The sequence below is a fragment of the Panthera pardus genome, unplaced genomic scaffold (assembly GCF_024362965.1).
Source record: "Panthera pardus isolate Hobbes unplaced genomic scaffold, ASM2436296v1 HiC_scaffold_12, whole genome shotgun sequence".
In the NCBI taxonomy this organism is placed as follows: Eukaryota; Metazoa; Chordata; class Mammalia; order Carnivora; family Felidae; genus Panthera; species Panthera pardus.
In genome coordinates, this window is record NW_026526677.1 from 65,958,731 (window position 1) to 65,980,853 (window position 22,123).

General features: G+C 38.6%; 1 protein-coding gene across 2 annotated transcripts in view; it reads right to left on the bottom strand.

Annotated features, from left to right (window-relative positions):
- RAB30 (RAB30, member RAS oncogene family) overlaps positions 1–22,123 on the bottom strand; it is an 83,966-nt gene continuing 61,843 nt past the window's right edge. For both annotated transcript variants that reach the window (XM_019449957.2, XM_019449958.2), the window contains exons 3-5: positions 21,173–21,256; positions 13,901–14,084; positions 1–9,204 (exon numbers count right to left, since the gene is read on the bottom strand). In XM_019449957.2, the coding sequence (XP_019305502.1) occupies positions 8,954–9,204; positions 13,901–14,084; positions 21,173–21,256 (519 nt within the window). In that variant the 3' untranslated portion in view covers positions 1–8,953. The remainder of the gene's footprint in view (positions 9,205–13,900; positions 14,085–21,172; positions 21,257–22,123) is intronic.

Here is a 22,123-nt window from a genome sequence, read left to right on the forward strand (position 1 = left end):
TATGGGCAACAGGAAATGTTTATTTATATACAAGTACATGAGAAAGCAATTTCCATTCATCTTTTAAAAAAATTTATACAAATAAAAAGTTATTAATACATTCATTCTTTGCACACAAAATACATTCTTTTTACTTTTACTCTCAGTATGAATTATTTCTTAATAATAAAAACTTAAGCTACAATGGACAGTCAGGTGGTTTGGCGATTTGACAATCTTTTTTCAAGAAGGAAAATCCAAACTTTAAAGACACTCAATATGTAAAGGAAATTGTACATTAAAAGTGCTCCTTCATTGAATCCTAGAAGATTGAATGAGTACTCCTCTTCAACATGGTTTGTAGCTGTCCCTTAAAACAATGCAGAGGACTTTATAAATTCATTCTGTGCAATGACAACTCAATTTCTACAAGACTGAAACAGTCTTCATGAAATTGATTACCGTATATAAATGGTAGGCTCACTGAAAGATTCCTATGGACATATTGGGAAGTTAGCCATTATTCAGGGATCTCCTAATTGACCAATTGACCTAAGATTGTAAGTTGCATCTCCAAGTGGGATTTTAAGAGGTTCTGCTTAAGGAACACAAATGACTTGATTTGCTAGACTACTGCTTTTAAGAGAGACATGAAAATGTATACCCACATGGAAAACTTGTGCACAAATGTTCATAGCAGCATTGTTTATAATAATCCCAAATGGAAACAACCCAAATGCTCAGCAACTGATGAATGGACAAATAAATTGAGGAATATACATATGATAGAATATTATTGACTCATAAAAAGAATGTATTGATTCATGTTACATGAAACTTGAAAACATTATGTTAAGTGAAAGAAGTCAGACACAAAAAAACCACATATTGTGTAATTATATTTATATGAAATGTCCAAGACAGGCAAATCTAGAGAAACAGAAAGTAGATTAGTGGTTACCAGATTCTGGGAGGGGTGGTAGGTACAGGGAAAAGATTGATTGCTAATGAGTACAGAGTTTTTCATTTGGGATGATGTAAATAGTCAAGAGTTAGATAGTGGTGAGCGTTGTACAACTTTGTGAAAATACTAAAAAATACCAAAGTGAACACTTTTAAAGGCATGAATTGTATGTGGATTATATTTTAATTTTAAAAAGAGGGATGCAACTTCATTAAAATTTTTTGGTTAACATTCCTGTTCCCTATCCCCTCTTTTTAATGCTAATTGAAGTTTTCATGCAATCACCTTTCTACAGAGGTGCACTTCAGCTAAGTGCACTCAGGTCATTGTGGGCTTATATTTCTAACAGACTTTTTATTAAACAAAATACATGTACACATAGGACAATACAGTGTACTGTTATTATCTGCATATTAACATTTAAAATCAAGTATTATGCCTGTATAGAAGCAGATGGTTAGATTTTATATACTGGTGTATTCAGATATTACTGAAAGCCTATGCTTAAAACCAACAGCCAAATATTAATAACTGAGTTCATAAGATTTGATAATTAACATGTTTGTTAAAATTATGTGTATGTTAAAGATCCATGTTTTAATGGAAAGAGATAGGAAAAGAGGGGAAATCAGGGGTTCTCTAAGTCTTCATAAAACAGCTTCTCTAAATATTTTAACTAGCTGCTGAGAAGACCTCCATAATGATATATTTTGCATTTTATTTCATCCCTACACTAAAAGTCATGCATTAAGGTATATGTAACAATATATATGGGGCACAACTTTTTCCCTTTAGATGATCAGAAATCTCTTCTTAATCCTTTATTATTTGAAATTTTAAGCAGAGGTGTTTCTGGAGGGGTGTGTGTGTGTGTGTGTGTGTTTTGCTGAAAACAGCAACTTTACTCACACACATTTATGTAAGTGTATTTACATAAATACATTTATGTAGCTCCCTTACATATCATCAAAGGAGCTCCAGCCATCTGGTATGTCTAGAGGACACTTCAGTGAGCAGAAATTAGAAGCCAGCATTCCAGTCATTTGAAATTTTCAACAAAGGAACATGAAAGCCCCAACATGCCTTAAAGGAATAAGGGGATTAAAAAAATTTTTTTAATAAATCAATTGACATTCATTGTCAAACAGCCTACAAGAAAGTTCCACTAGCATTCTGCAATTGTATAGGATAAGAGAATATTCCTAATAATTACATTCCAGAAAGCAATATGGTTAGCAGCTGTTTTTCAGAGGGCTTATTAAGTTTTGCTATTGTTCTTTAATCCAGGCATAACTGTGTAACTTTAAACAAAGCTGTGGACCATTCAACTAACCAGTGATAAATTATCTTACAGACCAGATTCTTATCTTTTATTATTCTATACATGAATTTTTGCTTTATTAGGCATTTGGTACTCCAATTTTTATTTCAGAGTACAGTGCACATGTAGAAAGGTTAAGAAACCCTGCTAAATTTGGGTGTTGGTAATTCTGTCCACCAAATACATGTCATCTATGAAATTAAATTCTAAAAGTAGATGACAAACTAGGATTGATAACTCCATTTTTACCAAGACAAGGAAATAAGAGTCACACAACCAGAATAATTCTTCAGAAGCACACTTTGTTATCAAGTATATAAGGAAGAAAACTACGTGGATAATTGAAGAGTTAATCAACACTAAGATTACGATCTAAATCTGACACTAATAAGAAACTAAGAGAGTATAAATACCTAGCCTGACATTCCCCAAGGGAATAATGATTATCACATTAATGAGCTTTTTCTGACTGTCATTAAAGGAAAAAAAAAAATGACGCAAAGGGCAATAACGCATGGCAAACACAGTCCCTTAAAAAGATGATAGGATAAACCCATTTTTCTTCCCATGGAGAATGGGATCAAGAAGAAAGAGGTTCAAATTGCACTGTGAGGTATTTCAGTAATAATGTTAAGTTTCCTGATTATGAGGAGTTTGCAACCTTGGAACTGCCTGTTGGAAAAGAGAGAGAGAATACCTTTCCTGAAGTGTGTAAAGAAATAAAGAGACTCTTGGGTAACAGTAATGCCCAAAGGCAGAAAGATAGATCAAATAAGTGACTTCCTTTTAATGCCCTCTCAGAAATGATGCTCTTTTCTTTGAAGTTAAAAAGGGTTCTTTGTTTTCCCCTAGGGATTTATACTTTTATCAGACCATCCAAGTCTGCCTTTAATCAAGGAGAAAAGAATTTATGAGTGCTTACTGTTTACTGAGCATTGTCCTTTCAATTTATCTTATCTAATTTTCACAATAATCCTGACAGGTATTATGAGTCTTCTCATAGATGACGAAACTGATGCTCAAGAGATTGTGCTTTGCATTAAGTTACAGCTAATTCATGGCAGTACTAGGACTCCTCATACCTAACCCGGTGTTCCCCCTTCTACACACCTCTCTACATCATTCTCTGAAATGTTAAAATTACAACCTACCAAAGAATCCATCAGGAACTAGAACACAAAATCTCTAAAAATTCTGCTCTAATTCAGTAGGAAAGTAAAAATTTGTCTCAGGTACCTCAGTAAGTCAATTAAAGAGGTAGCTAGCTTTTGGGCTCTGACCTCTTATTTAAAGGAGTCAAGGAAAGTCTCACCCAAATTCATGTGTTTCTCACCATACTGATGCAAGACCAGTGACTTTATAAACACTAATGAAAAGCTATCTATCAACTAACAGGGATGCAAGTTATTTTGCAGGTGGAATCATTTGGTCATAGGCTTTATTAGCAAATGTTGCTTATGGTTATCTCTGATTTTTGAAAACCCATGTTTTGTTACTTTTCCTACCTGAAGTAATTTGGCCTTGGTTCTATTAAAATAAAATAATTTGCAGATCATGCTTTTTCAAGAAAATCAAGCCAACTAACCAAATGTCATCTGAGATTTTGCTAAAATAGATCTTAGGGTCTGCTTTATGCCAGTAACATACCAGCCCATCTCTAATGGAAGCTGCAAAACTTCACATTGGTATGTTTATGGGATCTTTAACTGAAGATTCTGTTCTGCTTTAAAAAGGACTGGCTTTTTATCCTGGATACCAGTTATTCACTAAATTGAGCATGGCCTATGTTTGGCAAGTGACAAAAACTTAATTTTCCTGATTTCATGTAACTTCTATTAAAAAAATACCTTTTCTTCTTTTTAACTCAAGAACCAGTTTGTGATTTCAACTGAACATGAGTGAATGGACTGACAAAGCAATCCCTCGGGCACAATGACAAGCCAGTCTTTTAGCTTAACAACATGTAACCAACCTCCTTCCCGGACTGGCAGAACAGCAAAGCCTTTTAAAAAAAATCATTAGCTGTGGGTCAAAAGATACTTAACTGAACATGATATGAAAGACAAAGTGCTAGAACATAGAATTATGTTAATAAGTTAATAAGTCATCTAGTCCAACCTCCAACTAATGCTGAGATCCTTTCCACATCATCTTTACCAAGTTCTTATCTAGCCTCTGCTTGACAGATACTATTACCTAAGGCAGTGCCTTTCATGGTCAACCATCTTTTTGAGAAAGTTCTCCCTGACATAGAGCCCAAATCTGTGGTCCTATGGCTCTTAATCAGTAGGCCTCATTCTACCCCTCTGAACCAGAGTCTTGCTCTAATTCACTAACCGTATTCCTCTCTTTTCCAGGCTAAATTTCCAAAAATCCTTCAAATATTCTTCAAATGTCTTAAATTTTAAATTCCTTCACCATCTTTGTTAGGCCTCAATTTGTTTTTAATTTCAAAGTATAGCTCTCAAAAATGATTGTAGCATTCCAATGTAATAAATAGACTTAGGAAAGATGAACCATCATCTCTCTGGTTCTAACATCACTGTATTAATTAAGTGTTTGAAGGGATGATAATTTCTTAATTCAGTGTGCTTTCTACATAGTGTGACGAATGTAAGGGAAGGCAGCTTTCCTTTTAAACACAAATACACTCATGGGACAGAAATTAAATTTGAAAAGAAAAAAGAAAAGAAAGCACATCTTTCTCTTATCCCAAAATTAGTGTTCAACCTGATTGCTTATGTGGAGTACTGTTTGTCTGAACGATGAGATAAACATGTCTTTTTACTGTTTTTGAATTTTTAGTTAAGTCTCAAAAGTATTATAGTTGCATTAAAACACATCTGTCAGGACCATGGTTGAGGAGAGTAAGGAATCAGTTGCAGTTAAAAAAAAAAAATTCTAAAGAAAACAAAGGGCAAACCCTAGAAGAGCTCTTCCAGAAGCTAATAGAGCAGTATTCCCTAAATTACTAACAGCTATGAAAGGTAACAAGTTTTGCAGGATTAAGAAACAGAAAATGTCTATCTTTAAAGCCATTGGTTTGATATGTGGGGGGAGAAAATGAAAGGGTTTTTTTTCTGGTTACAAGATGATATCTTATGTGGCTTAGTTTATTAAAAAAGATGTTTTCACTTTAGTCAGAAGAGCAATTCAAACTCACTTGCAACTGGTATCTATTCAGAATGATTCATTAGCTGAAATTTGATGCTTAATCTGGAAGGCTTGTGGAATAGCCAAGAAGGTAAATGAGACAAATCATTGACCTAACCCTGGAAGTCACCAGTGTCCTCCAAAGGTATACATTCACAAATAGAATCCAGTCCTCTGTCAGATTCTGCCTCCTCTCTCCAGCAAATCTAAATTGCTTAAAATAAATAACCCTAACTCAGATATATTATTTTGGCCAGTGGTTTTCATGTTTCTTTCAGAAATTGACACACTGTCAAATCAATCCATTTGACTTTCATTTCTAGTTCTATTCTTGCTGCTTTACTCAGGAAGAGATGGTAACATGACATGACTAGAAAAGACAGGAAAAAAGAAAGGCCAGGAGAGCTAATGGCCTACTCTAATCCAGAGAAAGGATAAGTGGCCCCGCAAAATCACTATTAAATATTAATACATTAGAAATAATAAAAGCATATAAAGAAATAAAAAGCCTTATGTCGGTAAAGGAAAAAACACAAAATCCTTTGAGGATACAGTCTATAGAAAGCCATAATAAAATATCATTAGTATCAGCAAGCTTTTAGATTTCAGATTCTCCCAAACCTGACTCCATAACATGAATATGATGTGTTTTCACTGGAAATTGAAAAAAAGTTTTGCCATATATTTAGTAACTTTATTAAAAGAAGAAAAAGATTACAGCAAAAATGCAAGTGGACACGGACTCTGGCAGTGTGAGTCAGACCAAGCCAAACTAAATTAATGAGAAAGCACTCTTTCTTTCATCCACCATTAAGTAAGAATTCATTTTTATTTAAGAAGGCTCATCTTAGCAAATGTTGCCATGGCAATAACAACTAGTAAGCAAACCAGTAAGTTTAGGTCTTGGTCTAGGTTAAGATAACCACGTTTCATTACGATCCTTTCTCAAGATCTATTTGAGAAATTTCTATTTCACTGGCAAAGCTCCACTTGGCACCAAGTCTTCATTCAGCTTTTATTGAGCACCTACAATATTGTCAGGGATTGTTCTCAAACTTGAAATGTGTCAGTGAGCAAGTGTCCATAAGGCCTTCACACAACTAGGGGTCGGGGCATGGAAAAAACCTTCAAATTCTCATGTATCTTCACTATGGGCCATGGATGGGTGACTATAAGATACGGAAAGGCTGGGAGGAGTAACAGGGAAGGAAAGGCCCAAGAGCAGAACTTTCTAATCCCCTTATTTATGAGTATGGCCACGGGTGGACAGAGAATACTGAGCCCTAAGGAATAAGAATTTCAGATGCAAAAGTAGCCCTAGAAACTGTTTTATGACCAAATTTGCCCAATCTAACAAAGTCCTATCTGAGTTCTCAAAGCAGCTTCAGTTTCAACACACTTGCTGCTAAGGTGGGGTCATGATGTGGGATATTTAGATTTTTGCCCTAAATGAAAGACAATAAATCTACACTTAGGGATACTTCCTCACAGTTTAAAAAGAGAAGTTCTTCTGCCCACTTTGATCAGCTTGTTTTCTGAATACTTTTATTGTTGCTGGCTTAGTGGAGAAATGGGGAGGGAAAAGCAACAATTATCACTGATTTTGGTTGGTGTTTATTAAAATGATTTTTCTTTCCTGTAGACACAGATTCAAAATAAAAGCAATTTGAACTTCTGAGATCTCCTTCTGTCATGCAGAGGACCAGGACAAACACAGTGAGGCCAACCAAAGGTATTAACCCCTTAAACAATGTGTATAATCTCTATACAAAAGATGAGTCACTCTGAAATCTGCTGGAGAAATGCTGGAAATGCTTTATCAACATCATGTCTCCACATGTCTCATTTCTTTAAAATGAAATAGCTTTCAAATATCAACATATCAGGACCGAGATTGCCACCATCGACAACAACAGCAGAATTGCATATCATATCCTTATCCCATTCCTCAGCCCTCAGTGATGCTAAGCAGCAAGCTACAGAAACATCTGACAGCATCAACAGCATACAGGTTTAATTATTTCCCCAATTTGCATTTATATCGGTGAACAAATTGGAAGGCATCAAAGTATGGCACTAAAGAAATTAGTAACACATATTCAGCAGCACATCTTCCATTTTGAGTCTTGTTTTAAAATTGGCTAAGTAAAGGCATATACACCTCCATTTGAATTGGAGATTTGCAGTAACACATGCATATGAAGGGAGAGAGGAAAAGAGGAAAGGAGGAGAAGACCAGGAAAGAAAGGCAGAGGAAAGGAAATAAGATAGAACGTATGGTCGTGAGTCTGAGAGTAACATCACTACATGAAGGAGGTGACAAATGACAGCTCCACCTGCTTCCACAAGCAGAATCTGTCGAAGGTTCTTGACAATACAAAAATGGTTCATGAGACTTTTCATCTGTTGCTATTGTCACTTATCATACTAAAAACATGTACAAAATTCTAAGCCTTGGTCTGTCCAAGATGGATAGTACCAGGAAGTAAAAGATGTCACCTGCTATCAAGGACTGTGCTCTGCTCAGAACTCTGCATTGCAGTCCATTAATCCACAGTATTTTGGTCAGATCTGGTCTGTTTTCTCATACTACTCATAATGTCTTAGAGATAGTCTTTTTTATTAGAATATCATCAACCATTTTTTTTTCATTTTTCTAGTGTTTTCATTTACTTAAAGGGCAGGAAAGATGGGAGAAGAGAAGAATAAAATGGTAGAGATTTCGAGGGGAAAGAACATGAAAGGAATAGTATTTTATTTTCCAACAAATCTACCCTAGAAAAGGTAGTAAGGAGACTTTGAGAAAGAGTGCTGATTCATGGACTTCCCTTATTATTATTATTTTTTTATTTCAATATAATACATTTAAGGACATCAATGTACTAAAATGTTTGGTCTGTGAAAGAGCAGAATCATTAGCACCAGAAGGAGTCATGGGGCTTGTATATATTATTAAACCAATGATTGTTACTGTTGGTCATGGGGTAAAGGTTTCATTTCATTTTTACATCCCAAAGTTCTTGAAAGTGCCTGTGGACAAGAGAAATAACACTTTTCAAAGTCTCCGTGGAGTCATCAACACGCACCACAAAGACAGTACTTGGCCTTCCCAGTTTTGGTTTTTCTGGTAGACAAGAAAACCAGGGCCCCCAGAAGCCCTAAAGAACAGCCCCCACATGCACCCACTGACGTGCAGGAGGGGTCCCTACAGTACATTTCCCCCTGGACTGTGTTCAGGAATGCGCTTTTACTTGCTTTTTGAAAAGAACAAAAGCAACATGCTCTGCAGATCATGGAGCGTCTAGCGCAATTTTCTCCTTGCTCCAACTCCTGACTGCGAAAGGGTGAACCATTGTATGTTCTGCTAATGCTGGCCTGCGGACAAAGCCTTTGGCCTGCCATGCTGTGTAAGCCCTGGATCCCACAGGAGTCAGAGGGTCTAAGAGCGGGAGCCACAGTCATCACCAGATCTGCCCAGCAATTCAGGGCCCATCAGGGCAGCTGCTGATTCCTTTCGCTTCTCCTTGCATCAGCCTTCAGTTGAAATTACAACAAGTCAAATAGCTGATGCTTTTCCCTTCTCCAGGTAAGGGCGAGGATACATTGTTTACAAGCGTGTTCTGCCTGGCTTCACTGATGAGGCGGCACGCTAAGTCAAGGAATAGTTTCTCCACGTTATCTGATTCCTTGGCCGAGGTCTCCAGGTAATACATGTCCTGAGCTTCTGAGAATTCTTCAGCTCTCTGCTGGGAGACCTCTCTCCTTTCAGCCAGATCAATCTTATTGCCTGGAACAGGGATAAATCAGAGAAGGAACCATCACTTGACTTTTTACAGGCTCAGAGGCATCAAAATGCAGTTTCAAATCTGAAGTCAAATCAGACAGATGGGCAGAGCAGAGCAAATGTGGCTGTGATTACCGGAATGTTTATTTTAAAATATCAGTGTCGTGTGTAACGGCAAATAACCGGAAACGCAAATGACCACCAGTTGGCCACTGGCTTGATGAAGTATGGCACATGCACACAATGCAGTTATTTGCCACTGTAGAAAGCAATGAGGAATATCTCTATATACTGCCATGGAATGAGACATTAGGATATACTGTTAAGCGTATACCTGCTATACTGTTCTACTTTTTCCTAAGTATAAAAAAGGTATACAATATACAACTGCCTAAGCAAAAGGGATGAAAAAAAAAAATACACACGGGCACACTTACAGACTTACTTTATTTTTTTAATGTTAGAATAAGCCAACATTTTAATTTTAAAGATAATGGTTATTCATGAAAGGAGCAAGGTTGGGGAGATAGGAAAGGATAGAAACTAGATGTCTCTACACTTTGTCTAATAGATTTGACTTCAGAATCTTAGAAATGTTTCACATAACTGTACAATTAAAACTATATAATTAATACAAAATTAAATTTAAAAAGCAATCCCTAAGAATGCAAAGCAATATGAAACAAATGAACCTGTTTATCATGAAATGGTGTAACCACAAAGAGAGGAACTATTTCTCTGGTATTTTAACCATGCATCCTCAGTGGTATATACCCTAAGGACAAAAAGGGTTGAAGGAAAAAACCTTGAACTCTTGTAGTAATCGTCCTGTCGGTGGTAGTGTGAGTATTGTTATTCTGTGGCTGCTATACGGGTATTAGAGGATAAAGCAAATAAGTAATTGTGTTGGTGTCATGGTCCTGTGACTTGGGCATGGGAAAAAGGAAAAAGAGATATAAGATTAATGAGGTTAAAGGGGCACCTGGATGGCTCAGTTAAGCATCCAACTTCAGCTCATGTCATGATCTCATGGTTTGGGAGTTTGAGCCCCGCATCAGGCTCTGTGCTGATAGCTCAGAGCCTGGAGCCTGCTTCAGATTCTGTGTCTCCCTCTCTCTCTGTCCCTCCCCTGTTTGCACTCTGTCTCTCTCTCAAAAATAAATATTAAATTTTTTTAATTAAAAAAAGATTAATGAGGTTAAAGTAAAATTTGTACAGTCCTGCATTATAAATGCAAGTATCAGTGTGAATAATTCATGATGGATTTTATCATTAAAAAATGTTCTACCTCTGTTCTCCTTCCACCTGACAAAAGTGATATGTCAACCGTGTTACCTGGCAACACAGCTTATGATAAAAGTGACCTTTTATCATTTATCATCAGGTCAAATTCCATCTGGCCTGGGAATTCTACATATGAATTATAAAATATCTAGTGGAAAACCACAACTTTGGGCTTCCCGTAGTGTGGTGATTCCTCACTTGAAGAGACTCTGAAAGTCAGGTTTGTAGAGTTGTTACAAGAGAGACTGGCTCCTGTTGAGGCTTCTAGGCCAGGGCAGGTCCATCATGTGCCTGACATGAGTCTTTTTCCTCACCTGAACTGTCCGGAAGGCCCTGGACAGCTATGTGGACTGCTATTGAGGATTACTTCCACTGAAGAGTAGTGCCTGATGCTGACCTACTATTAAGCTGTTATTTCCTGTTCTGAATCCTTCTAAGTGAATGTCCTGCCAAGTATGGCCTATAGTAGTCTTGTGAATAAAAGTGCTTAGTGGAGCCTAAGAGACAACCCCCTGTGAGTGCTACAGAATTCAACACACACACACACACACACACACACACACACACACACACACACACACGAGTTCTGTCCACTGAAAAGCCTAAAAACAATGACCAGCTACTAGTACAGAAGATTCTTATCACTGTGGTTGTGGCCTCTAAATATAATTTGCCATTAATAATAAATGTGTGTCTTGAAAAAATGGCTAATTCCAGGTCCGGGGAAGGAAATGCGCTGGTTGTGCCTGGAACCCTTAAACCAGAAAGCAAGTGAGGTCATGTCAAAAGGACTCAGGAGACCATCTGAAGCAGCTCCACCGTTGGAACATTTGGACCTTCAATAATTACAATTGCAAGAGCCTAGAAAATACTGCATATATTTAAATCTCTAATAATACTAAAAATATAAAATTTCCGTAGTGACTTTTGGAAGATAATAGGGAACCAACTCATTATTTTAAAATTGGGAAATAAAAAAGAGACAATCAAGTATTTTTCTTAGCTGTCCTATGAGAACTGTACCTCAGAATATCAAATAGGAAGTATATTCGCTAAGAAAAAAAAAACAAAAAAACTTGAATCTGATCGGGCCTCTAAATTTACCTACAGATCTGCAGGAAATACAGGTGATGGAGGAACATGTTAAATGACACTATAGTGGTGAAATAGCAGAATTCAGACTTGGAAACTCTGGAGGATTAACATATGCTTTAACAAATAAATTCCAAGGCAGAAAAATGGAGGGATAACTAACATATAAAAGGAGAATTAAAAGACACAAAAATCGGGGCGCCAGGGTGGCTCAGTTGGTTGAGCGTCTGTCTTCGGTTCAGGTCATGACCTTGCGGTTCGTGAGTTCGAACCCCGCATCAGGCTCTGTGCTGACAGCTCATAGCCTGGAGCCTGCTTCAGATTCTGTGTCTCCCTCTCTCTCTACCCCACCCCTACTTATGCTCTGTCTCTCTCTCTTTCAAAACTTAATGAACATAAAAAAAAATTTTTTTTTTTAATTTTTTTTTCAACGTTTTTTATTTATTTTTGGGACAGACAGAGAGAGACAGAGCATGAACGGGGGAGGGGCAGAGAGAGAGGGAGACACAGAATCGGAAACAGGCTCCAGGCTCCGAGCCATCAGCCCAGAGCCTGACGCGGGGCTCGAACTCACGGACCGCGAGATCGTGACCTGGCTGAAGTCGGACGCTTAACCGACTGCGCCACCCAGGCGCCCCTAAAAAAATTTTTTTTAAAAGACACAAAAATCAATTAGAACATATGAGCCTTATTGGGATCTTTGATTTGGACAATTTTTTTTTTAATGTAGGAGTCAATCAAGGAAATCTGAACATTGTCTAAATTTCTGATGCTATTCAAGAACTGTTAATATGTTTTAGGTGTGAAAATGGCATTATGGGTAGGTTCTCTTTCTCAAAAAATCTTTTAAAGATATTCATTGAACTAATGAAAGATAAATTAATAGAAGATCTGGGATTTGCTTCAAAATAATCTGAAGGGAAGGGCAGACAGAAAAGAGGGGGAACAGATAAAATAAGATTGACCATAAGTTGATAATCATTGAAGCTGAGATGTGTTCATGGGAGTTCATTATACTGTTTTCTCTACTTTTGCTTATGTTTGAAATTTTCAAGAAAAAAAAGGTTTTTTGTTTGTTTTTTTAAGCCAGTGCCTCTTTCATACTGAGTGGGCTAATTATTTCCCATCAAACTTCCATTTAATTTCTTTAGACAGAATCCCAAGGAATAATGCTTTGGCTCAAGTTCTCAAGGGCTTTCTGTCAAATAGAAAGAAAGCCCAAGTCCTGAGACGGGTGCTTTCAAGTGCTTCATGACAGACATTCTCCAATGTGCAAGAGGGTTTTCAGGAATGGGCATAGAGTACTAGCTCATAGACAGGTGGATACTTAACCCAGCAGCCTGAAAGAAAAGTCCAGCAATTTGTTATAAAGCAGAACATTACAGCTGGACAAATACAGGGTTTGAAGTTGATCCTACATGCTGTGCAAACCTAGGCAAAGAGCTTCACCTTTCTGAGCCTTGGTTTCCTCGTATATAAATAATGAATCATCACACATAAATTTTCTGATATGATTCCTGGCACATGTATGCTAGCTATAATGCTTACAGAAGTATTTACTTAGCTTATTGTTAACCATAATTTGTAATTTAACAATGTTTCTGAGATTCTCTACCCTGATTTCCAAAATTCAAGTCTTGCTAGAATATATAGTGATGTTCCTTTTTAGGAAGTAAACATTTTAACAGCCATATATTATTAACATTTTTCATCACCACAAGAGGAGTTTTTAACCATCAATTCCTTTTCTAATGGGTGTATTTGTCACAAAAGAAAATCATGGGTTGTTTTCTGCTTTTCCCTCATGCTAAACAGGTTCTACCCTCCTACAAGATGAAACAAAGTGCAGAATTTCCTTTAGTGGATTCTTCCTGAAATTAGAATTTTTCAAGTCAGCATGAATGTAAGAAGAGAAAAAATTACCCAAAGTCCATTTTTTAGGCAATAAACAATTGCTTCAAAAACAAATTCTTTGTCAAGACATGTTTTACTTCTAGACCAGCAGTTTCCACAATCTTGTAACTAGATTTTTTTTAATGTTTAGCAGCCCACATAAATCTCATGGCAGTCCACCTTCTTCCCTAGAGCCTTCGTTGACAGAAAAATCAATCAGCAATATTTTCTACTTTACTTTTCTAAACCATCACCTTGGGATATGACCTATTTCATTTTCTCTTCAACTTCAGGAGAAACTGAATGTTGACTGCATGAATTATATAGCTGTAGACTATATTACTGGAAGATACCAGGGCATAGGTATTATGTGATTATAAATTCTCTGATGGCCACAAACCAATTTCCCTCTTCATTAGTCCTTACTTACCCACTAGCACAGTGATGACCTTGTTGCTGGCATATTGTTCTATCTCCCGCAGCCACTCAGGAAGGCAACGGAAGGATTCCTCACAGGTTATGTCATAGGTGAGGATCAAGGCATTGGCGCTTCGGTAGTAACTCTGGGTAATGGACCGAAATCTCTCTTGACCTGCTGTGTCCCAGATCTGAAGCTGTAAAAACGTAAGAGAAAGATCAGGCTGGAGAAGTAGAAAAGAAAGTATTGCCTTGCTTTAGTTTAGAAATGGAAACACCTCACTCAACTTCATGGTTGCTTTCTGCCCTTAAAAAAAAAAAGCACATTTTTTTTTTTAATGTGTTGGGTATGCCTGGTTAGGGAGAGAGGCTTGCTTTGCTTTTTGTTTTCTGCTTTTTATTTGTTTTGTTACCCAAGAATTTCTTTTATCCTTTTAAAAAAACTTACTGAGCATTTATTATGTGTCAAGCTCTAGGCATTTTACATGTAACAACTCGATGAAGTAGGTACTATTACTATATCCATTTCTCACATGCAGAAACTGAGGCACAGAGAGATTAAATAACTTGTTCAGGGTCTCACAGCCAGTATATTCCAGAGCCAATTTAAGCAGGCTCTGTGGTCCCAGAGTTCATGTTCTTGACCACAACAACATATTACAAACATCAGGATTCAGGGCAGACTGTCATTCTATGATAGTTGGCACTTCAGTCAGCAACTGAAGCAGGAGAACATCCAACCTCAACCACCTTTCCCAGTTCAAAATTCAATGCATCTATTAAGATATTATCTTTGTTAATGAAAACAGAAACAGTGCCATGGCGGATAGAGAAAATAATTTCCCTCCACCCCTTTTAAGCACTGAGATCTTGGACAAGTCACTTAATCTCTGGGTTTCAGTAGTTTCTTTAGAAAAAGGAGTCAGTAATATGCAAGCCTACTGAAAGTTCACATTTTCTAATAACAAAGAAGAGAGTAAACATCACTTCTCCCTGAATTTCTCTGCACAGAGCAGAAGGCTGCCAAGAGAACAGCTCTCTAGAACAATGCACAAGGCCTTGAGGAATAACATCAGCAATAGTAAGAATGTTCCCTTCTAAATGCATAAACCTTATCTCACAAAAGGCATTCACTCCCATTAAGAGAACATCATTTCCTCAGGGAACACCTTCTGGAATGTTCAGATTAGGTCAGGTTGCCCATACCCACCTCCAATCCCCACATATTTCCTCCCGCACCCCACCCTGTAATTCATGACGCCTGACACACTCAAATCATTTATTTGTAATAATAGGTTTTTAAAAAATGTTTGTTTATTTTTTGAGAGAGAGAGAGAGATAGAGCATGATCAGGGAAGGGGCAGAGATAGAGGGAGAGGGAATCCCAAGCAGGCTCCATGTCATCAGTGCAGAGCCCAATGAGGGGCTCGAACTCACAAACCATGACATCATGATCTGAGCTGAAATCAAGAATCAAACGCTTAACTGACTGAGCCACCCAGGCACCCCAAACATTCAAATATTTATTACAGGTCTCCTTTAATCTTTACAACAACCCAGTGAGGTAGGCAAGTTTATGCCTGTCCTCCACCTTTTAACTGGTTACTCACAAAGCTGGGGCTCGGACTCCAGACCTTCTCATTCCCAGGTGTGGGCACATTCCACCACCATGCTGCCTTTGTCCCCAGAGACTGATTTAAATATACATCTGCATCCAGAGAGGATGAGTCAGTTGGTGTCACCCTCTGTTCATACCAGTTTCCCTCAGGAGACTAATGAGGGACTGGTGGTCCCTGCCCCCAAACAGGGGCACAAGGCTCTCCTTTGATCTGAAGTCGCAGCTGCTTTTCATGATGTACATGAAAGTCTGTGTGCTGAAGGCAACCATACAGATGTTATGGCTTTTGCTGGGACAAAAGCTATTTCTCTGCTCTGCTTCAAACCTAGGGACATGGTTCCCCTCTGCCAGGATGTGTCTTAGAACAACAGACTATTATTTTAATGCTACAATGAGCCTTGAGAAACACTTGTTATTGAATTTAATACTGTCAATCATTAGATATCAGTATGTTCTCATGATTGGCACATCTTGAGAACAGCTTTGAGAGTTAAAAACCACTGAAATATTTTCTAGAATAGTGATTGTATGGCCTTGCCAAGATAATATGCTGCTTTCTCATAGGGGGCTGTCTGTTTCTAGCTTCAGAGTTGATTCTTAAGGATATCCATATTCCACTGCCTTCTTCTTCAGTTCGGTTTCACTATTTTCTCTACAACTCATTTGTTCCTTTTCAGCATTTCTACGTCATTAATATATGCCCGCTGCTATGTTAGGTACAGGGAGGATCCCAAGACAAACAAAACATAATGCCCAATCTCAAAGAGCATACAGTCTACAGGGAGGACAAACCTAGAAAAGTAACCATAATAAAATAGGAGATGTCCTATTACAGAGGTGTCAGCAGGAGACAGTGCCTCCTAGTTTTTGTCTCATGCTGTCAGTATGTTCTCAACAGTTCAGTCATGGGCTTTCTAACCACCTTCATGTCCAGCATGGGGCTACACTGTTCGTCTCCACTCTTCTTTGCACTACTACTCATCTCTATTGTCTCACTGTTTCAATAATGTATTGTAGTCATAGGTGTGCCTCTTTGCTAGACTCAGTACTTTAAGGGCAAGGGCCATCTCTTATTGAACCTTATACTCCAGTGTGCTTTCCTAACAGGGTACAAGATACATGGTAGACACAATTAAATAATGGCTACCTGGATGAACAAAGGATTATGGAATCAAAAGAAAGGACTGATTAATACTGCTTAAATGATTAGTAGGATATTAAGGAAGGTTTCACACATAAAATGTTTGAGCTAGCTGACTGCGAGTTCCTACAGGGCAAAATGCTTTACCTATTCTTGGTGCATATCATCTACTATACTACAGGATGGATATATGGATGAATGGATATTCATTGGCTACTGACAATAGCCAAATTATGGAAAGAGTCCAAATGTCCATTGATGGATGAATGGATAAATAAGATGTGGTGTGTGTGTGTGTGTGTGTGTGTGTGTATATATATATATATATATATATATATATATATATATATGCAATGGAATATTACTTGGTGATCAAAAAGAATGAAATCTCTTCAGGCCTCTGGGTGGCTCAGTCGGTTGAGTGTCCGACTTTGGCTCAGGTCATGATCTAGCAGTTCACACGTCAGGCTGTGTCCTGACAGCTCAGAGCCTGGAGCCTGCTTCGGATTCTGTCTCCCTCTCTCTCTGCCCCTTCCCCACTTGCACTCTGTCTCTCTCTCAAAAATAAATAAACATTAAAAAAAAAAATGAAAACTTGCCATTTGCGACAATGTGGATGGAACTAGAGTGTATTATTCTAAGCAAAGTAAGTCAGTCAGAGAAAGACAAATATCATATGATTTCACTCATATGTTGAATTTAAGAAACAAAACAGATGAACATAGGGGAAGGGAAGCAAAAATAAGATGAAAACAGAGAGGGAGACAAACCATAAGAGACTCTTAAATATAGAGAACAAACTGAGGGTTGCTGGTGAGGTGTTAGGTTGGGGGATGGGCTAAATGGGCGATGGGCATTAAGGAGGGCATTTGTTGGGATGAGCACTGGGGGTCATATGTAAGTGATGAATCACTAAATTCTACTCCAGAAATCATTATTATACTATATGTTAACTAACTTGGACTTAAATAAAATTAAAAACCAAAAGACTTTCTTATCTATGTAATATATACCTGACACAAAGATAGTCAGTAACTCTTCTATTTATAATTAATCTCCTAAAGTTAAAATGTTGTAGTCTGAGCTTAAAGCTTTGTTTGTTACTCATTTATTTATGATAGACTGAAAAAAAATGGATACGAGAAAATTCTACATCTGTTTTCATCCCATTTTCTACTCAAGGTCATTTTCAAAATGCAGACCTCTTTTTCTTTCTTTCTTTCTTTCTTTCTTTCTTTCTTTCTTTCTTTCTTTCTTTCTCTTTCTCTCTCTCTCTTCTTTCTTTCTTTCTTTCTTTCTTTCAGTGTATTTGTTTTTGAGGGAGAACATGTGTGCATGCTAGCAGGGAATGAGCTTAAAGCTTTGTTTGTTACTCATTTATTTATGATAGACTGAAAAAAAAATGGATATGGGAAAATTCTACATCTGTTTTCATCCCATTTTCTACTCAAAGTCATTTTCAAAATGTAGACCTCTCTTTCTTTCTTTCTTTCTTTCTTTTTTTCTTTCTTTCTTTCAGTGTATTTGTTTTTGAGGGAGAACATGTGTGCATGCTAGCAGGGAAAGGGCAGAGAAGATCCAAAGAGGGCTCTGCACTGATAGTAGCAAGCCTGATGTGGGGCTTGAACTCACAAACCGTGAGATCATGACCTGAGCCGAAATGAGATGCTCAACCAAGTTACCCAGGTGCAGACCACTTTAAGGAAGGGCCTCAACTTTGCCTTTACTGACTTGGCACTAAGGCTTAACAGCCACAAGAATTTTTCTAATATCTTTGATTTCCTGCCTTCAATCCTGGAGGCTATCCTAGAAGGAATGAGCCTTAATAGGGGAGGCTGAGGCGGGGTGATGGAAAGTCATGAAAGAGACCTAGGTTGTGGTGCTGCCCTGGCACTCACCAGGCAGGTGATCCTGCACAAACCACCCGTAGATTCTCTTTTCCACTGACTTACGAGGTTCTAAGAAAGCCTGCACACTACCTGCGAAACGACACTTAAACATCACCAAGAAGAGGTATTCGGTAAACATTAAAGAACAAGGATGACAATAAGACAAAAACTCTTTCCCTAGGGAAGTTTGGGCAGCTCCTCCTTCTTCTACTGAACGACTGAAGAAGTTGCTCCTCATGTATCCCCATGTTATTTTTTTTTTTGTATCCACGTGTTAATGAGGCCCTTGGATTAATGTGGTCGAAGAAGGTCATTTATTTTATTATTTTTATTTTTGTTTTGAGAGTGTGGACGCACACACCAGCAAGGGAAAGAAGGGAAAGATGAAGGGAGAGGGAGAGAAGGAATCTTAAGCAGGCTCCATGCCCAGTGCAGAGCCCAATACAGGGCCCAACGTCACTACTGTGAGCTGAAATCAACAGTTGAATACCCAACCAACTGAGCCACCAGGCACCACTCTCAGAGCGTCATTTTAGATCTTGATTCTATATAAATGGCTAGAAAAAAACTCAAACAAATTAATTAGGACTGCATTTGGAAGATTAATCATCACTTACTGTTTATTTTTTTATTTTGATGTTTATTTTTGAGAGACAGAGAAAGACAGAGTGCAAGTGGGGGAGGGGCAGGAGAGAGAAACACACACACAGATTCTGAAGCAGGCTCTAGGCTCTGAGCTGTCAGCACAGAGCCTGATGCGTGAGTCAAACTCACCAATGGTGAGATCATAAACTGAGCTGAAGTCAGATGCTTAACCAACCGAGCCACCCAGGCGCCCCCAACTCTTACTGTTTAAAGGTGAAGGTCTAGGGGCCAGGAGAGGTAACAGGATAGGAACTATGCCGTGGATACAGAGATGAGTAAGACACGAACCTTGTTCTTGGGGAGCCTGTGGTCTCATGGCAGAGTTAGATGTTATGAAAAGATGGATTTTAGCTGAGTACAATAAGCACGTAACAATGAGCTTATGGTTTGTAGAAAATAGAATAAATGCAATACCTAAACCTGGGGATTCAGAAAAAAAAAGCCTGCTCTTTAACAGTGGGGATCACAGTGGGGAAATGAATATTCACCCCTATTCATTCCCAGGGCTTGGCACATAGCATTTGTGGTCAAAGGAATGAACTCACACATATATGTGTATATGAATAGGAAACCCAAACATCTGGAAGTAAAATGCTTGTAACACTAGTTATCCTTACTCAACTCCTAGGGGTGGCCATCACCTCCACTCGGCTGGAACAGTACTTACAATTCGCTCTTCTGCCAATGCTCCCTGGACGCACACTCTTGTCTCCTTCCTACTCCCACACCCTAGCTCCTTCTCCCCACCCCAATGCACTGTTTTTCTGAGCTTTCTGGTTGGCATTTACATGGGTTTCACACCCTGCTTTGTTTTCCAGCGCCCCCAGTTCTCCATTCACTATTGTATTTGATGTGGACGCCTCTGCCTAAGGAACCACTTTGAGGAGCCAGGGCTGGAAGAGAAGTGGGATAGCTTCTGTCCCCCCTCAGGAACCTCACCCTAAACACTTCACTGTATATCTCTGAAATGCTGCAAGAGCACCCTGGAGCTTCTCTGCCCTTCCCGAGGCATTTGAAGGCAGGAGTGCAGGTATATATGGGAGAAGGATGCAAGAGACATGGATTCAAAGTTGGGATGCTTAGGTGAGATCTAGTTGGAACTCTGATGCCGCAGTTTTCATTTGGCTGTTTATGGGTCACTGCTTCTCACCATGGGACTCAGCTCTGAAAGATGTGACAGTGGAATTTCACTAACTCTGAGGGGCAGGTAGAGCACAGAGCCAACCATCAGCCTCTCTACCCTCTTTCCATATAATTCAGTGTTATTCCACATTTCTTCCCATCACCTTCCTCCTTTCCTTGCTTCAAGGTGACAGGCCTATTGTGCCTTCATCCCCCTCTTTTTGCATAGCAGAGGAGACCCCAGGGAGGCAGTGGATCACCGCTTGCAAAAGTAGTTCAGATCGTGCCTACCTCCCTTCCTTCCTGTGTAGCCATGGATAAGTTGCTCAATCTCTCTGAAACCTATAAAAGGAAGGTAATTTGCCACTTACCTCACAGGGGTTACGGTAAGAACTAAGTTAAATATGAATGTTAGGTCAATAATATGACTGACATATTAGGTCAATAAACACTATCTCCCTTCTCCTGTTACCAGACATACCATGGTTCTTACAGGTACCCAACAGTCCGAAGGCCACAGAGAGGAAAAGGGAGATAGTGGATCCTTCCTGGACCCCTCACTTAGAATTTCTCCCCTGTTACAAATAGGGTTATGGTGGGAGACACAATAACTCCAATAAGTGATGCATATGACCGAATGACCCATAACCAAAGTGGGAATCAGCAGGCTCTTTCATGGGGCTGCTGTTCTTAAGAGTAAACACAACATCTACAAAGGGAATAGAAGAACTCTGTTTAGAAATAAATTTCCATGGCTGAGTATATTATTTTCAATGAGGGATTTGATTAGGAGATTTAATAAATGTTATGAAAACACTACTTCCTCTCACATAGCACAATGAAAGCCTGATTGAACACTTAGCATCTTACCTTTACTTTTTCACCATTAATCTCCACTGTCTTAATCATAAAATCAACTCCAATCGTGGCTCCTTGCCCTGGAGGGAAAAGACCCTAAAGAGGAAATAAAGGAAAATAATTAAGCAAATCTTTCAACTAAATGAAATGTTCTCCCCTCTCCCCGCTCGCTATCCATCACCAGCCCCTTCCTTTGGCTGAGTTAACTGGAAGAAAAGAGAACTCTGGTTAGTGTCAGGGGAGCCTTGTTTAATTTGATTTTGTATGTATGTATGAGGGGAGGAGGAAGGAGGGAGAAGGTGGAGAGAGGAATGCTAAAAGAACAAAGAAACTGAAAGGGGGATGAAAAAGGGGGAGAAAGAGGGGTGAAGGGAGAGAACAGAGAAGTGGTGGGGGCCCTGATTTCAAAGACTGAAACAAAAGTCAGACACAAGGGTGAGACCAAGGAGCATGAAGCCATCAGGATGAGATCAGGATTGTTAGAAGAGGGGCAAAAAGGATAGTGCTCCCAAAGAGGTAAATTCCAGGAAGATTAAAACTGGTTATTGGTCTAGGGCATGGACAGTCACGGGGGTGGACAAGCAACATAAAAAAGCAAACAGGAACTCACTACAAGAAACATGAACGAGAAAGTGAAGCTTTTGGATTTCCCTCTGCCCTGAGGGTGATAACAATTTCCCTTAGTGCATTGTACCACACATATAGAATTCCATGAGATCAGGGCCCATGACACTTGGAAGATAATCACAGAAAATAAAATTCAGGGAGAAAGTGTAGTAGGAAGAACACTAAACTGGGAGCCCGGAGGTTCTCTGTGTGGTCCTAGGCAAACGAGTCCCCTTCTCTGGGTCTTAAATTAGTGGGTTTGAGGCTGATGCAACCATTTCAAAAGAAAACAAAGCAAAAAAATAAATAAATAAATAAATAAAAAAAAAGCAGTACCTCAAACTGAAAGGTGAACTA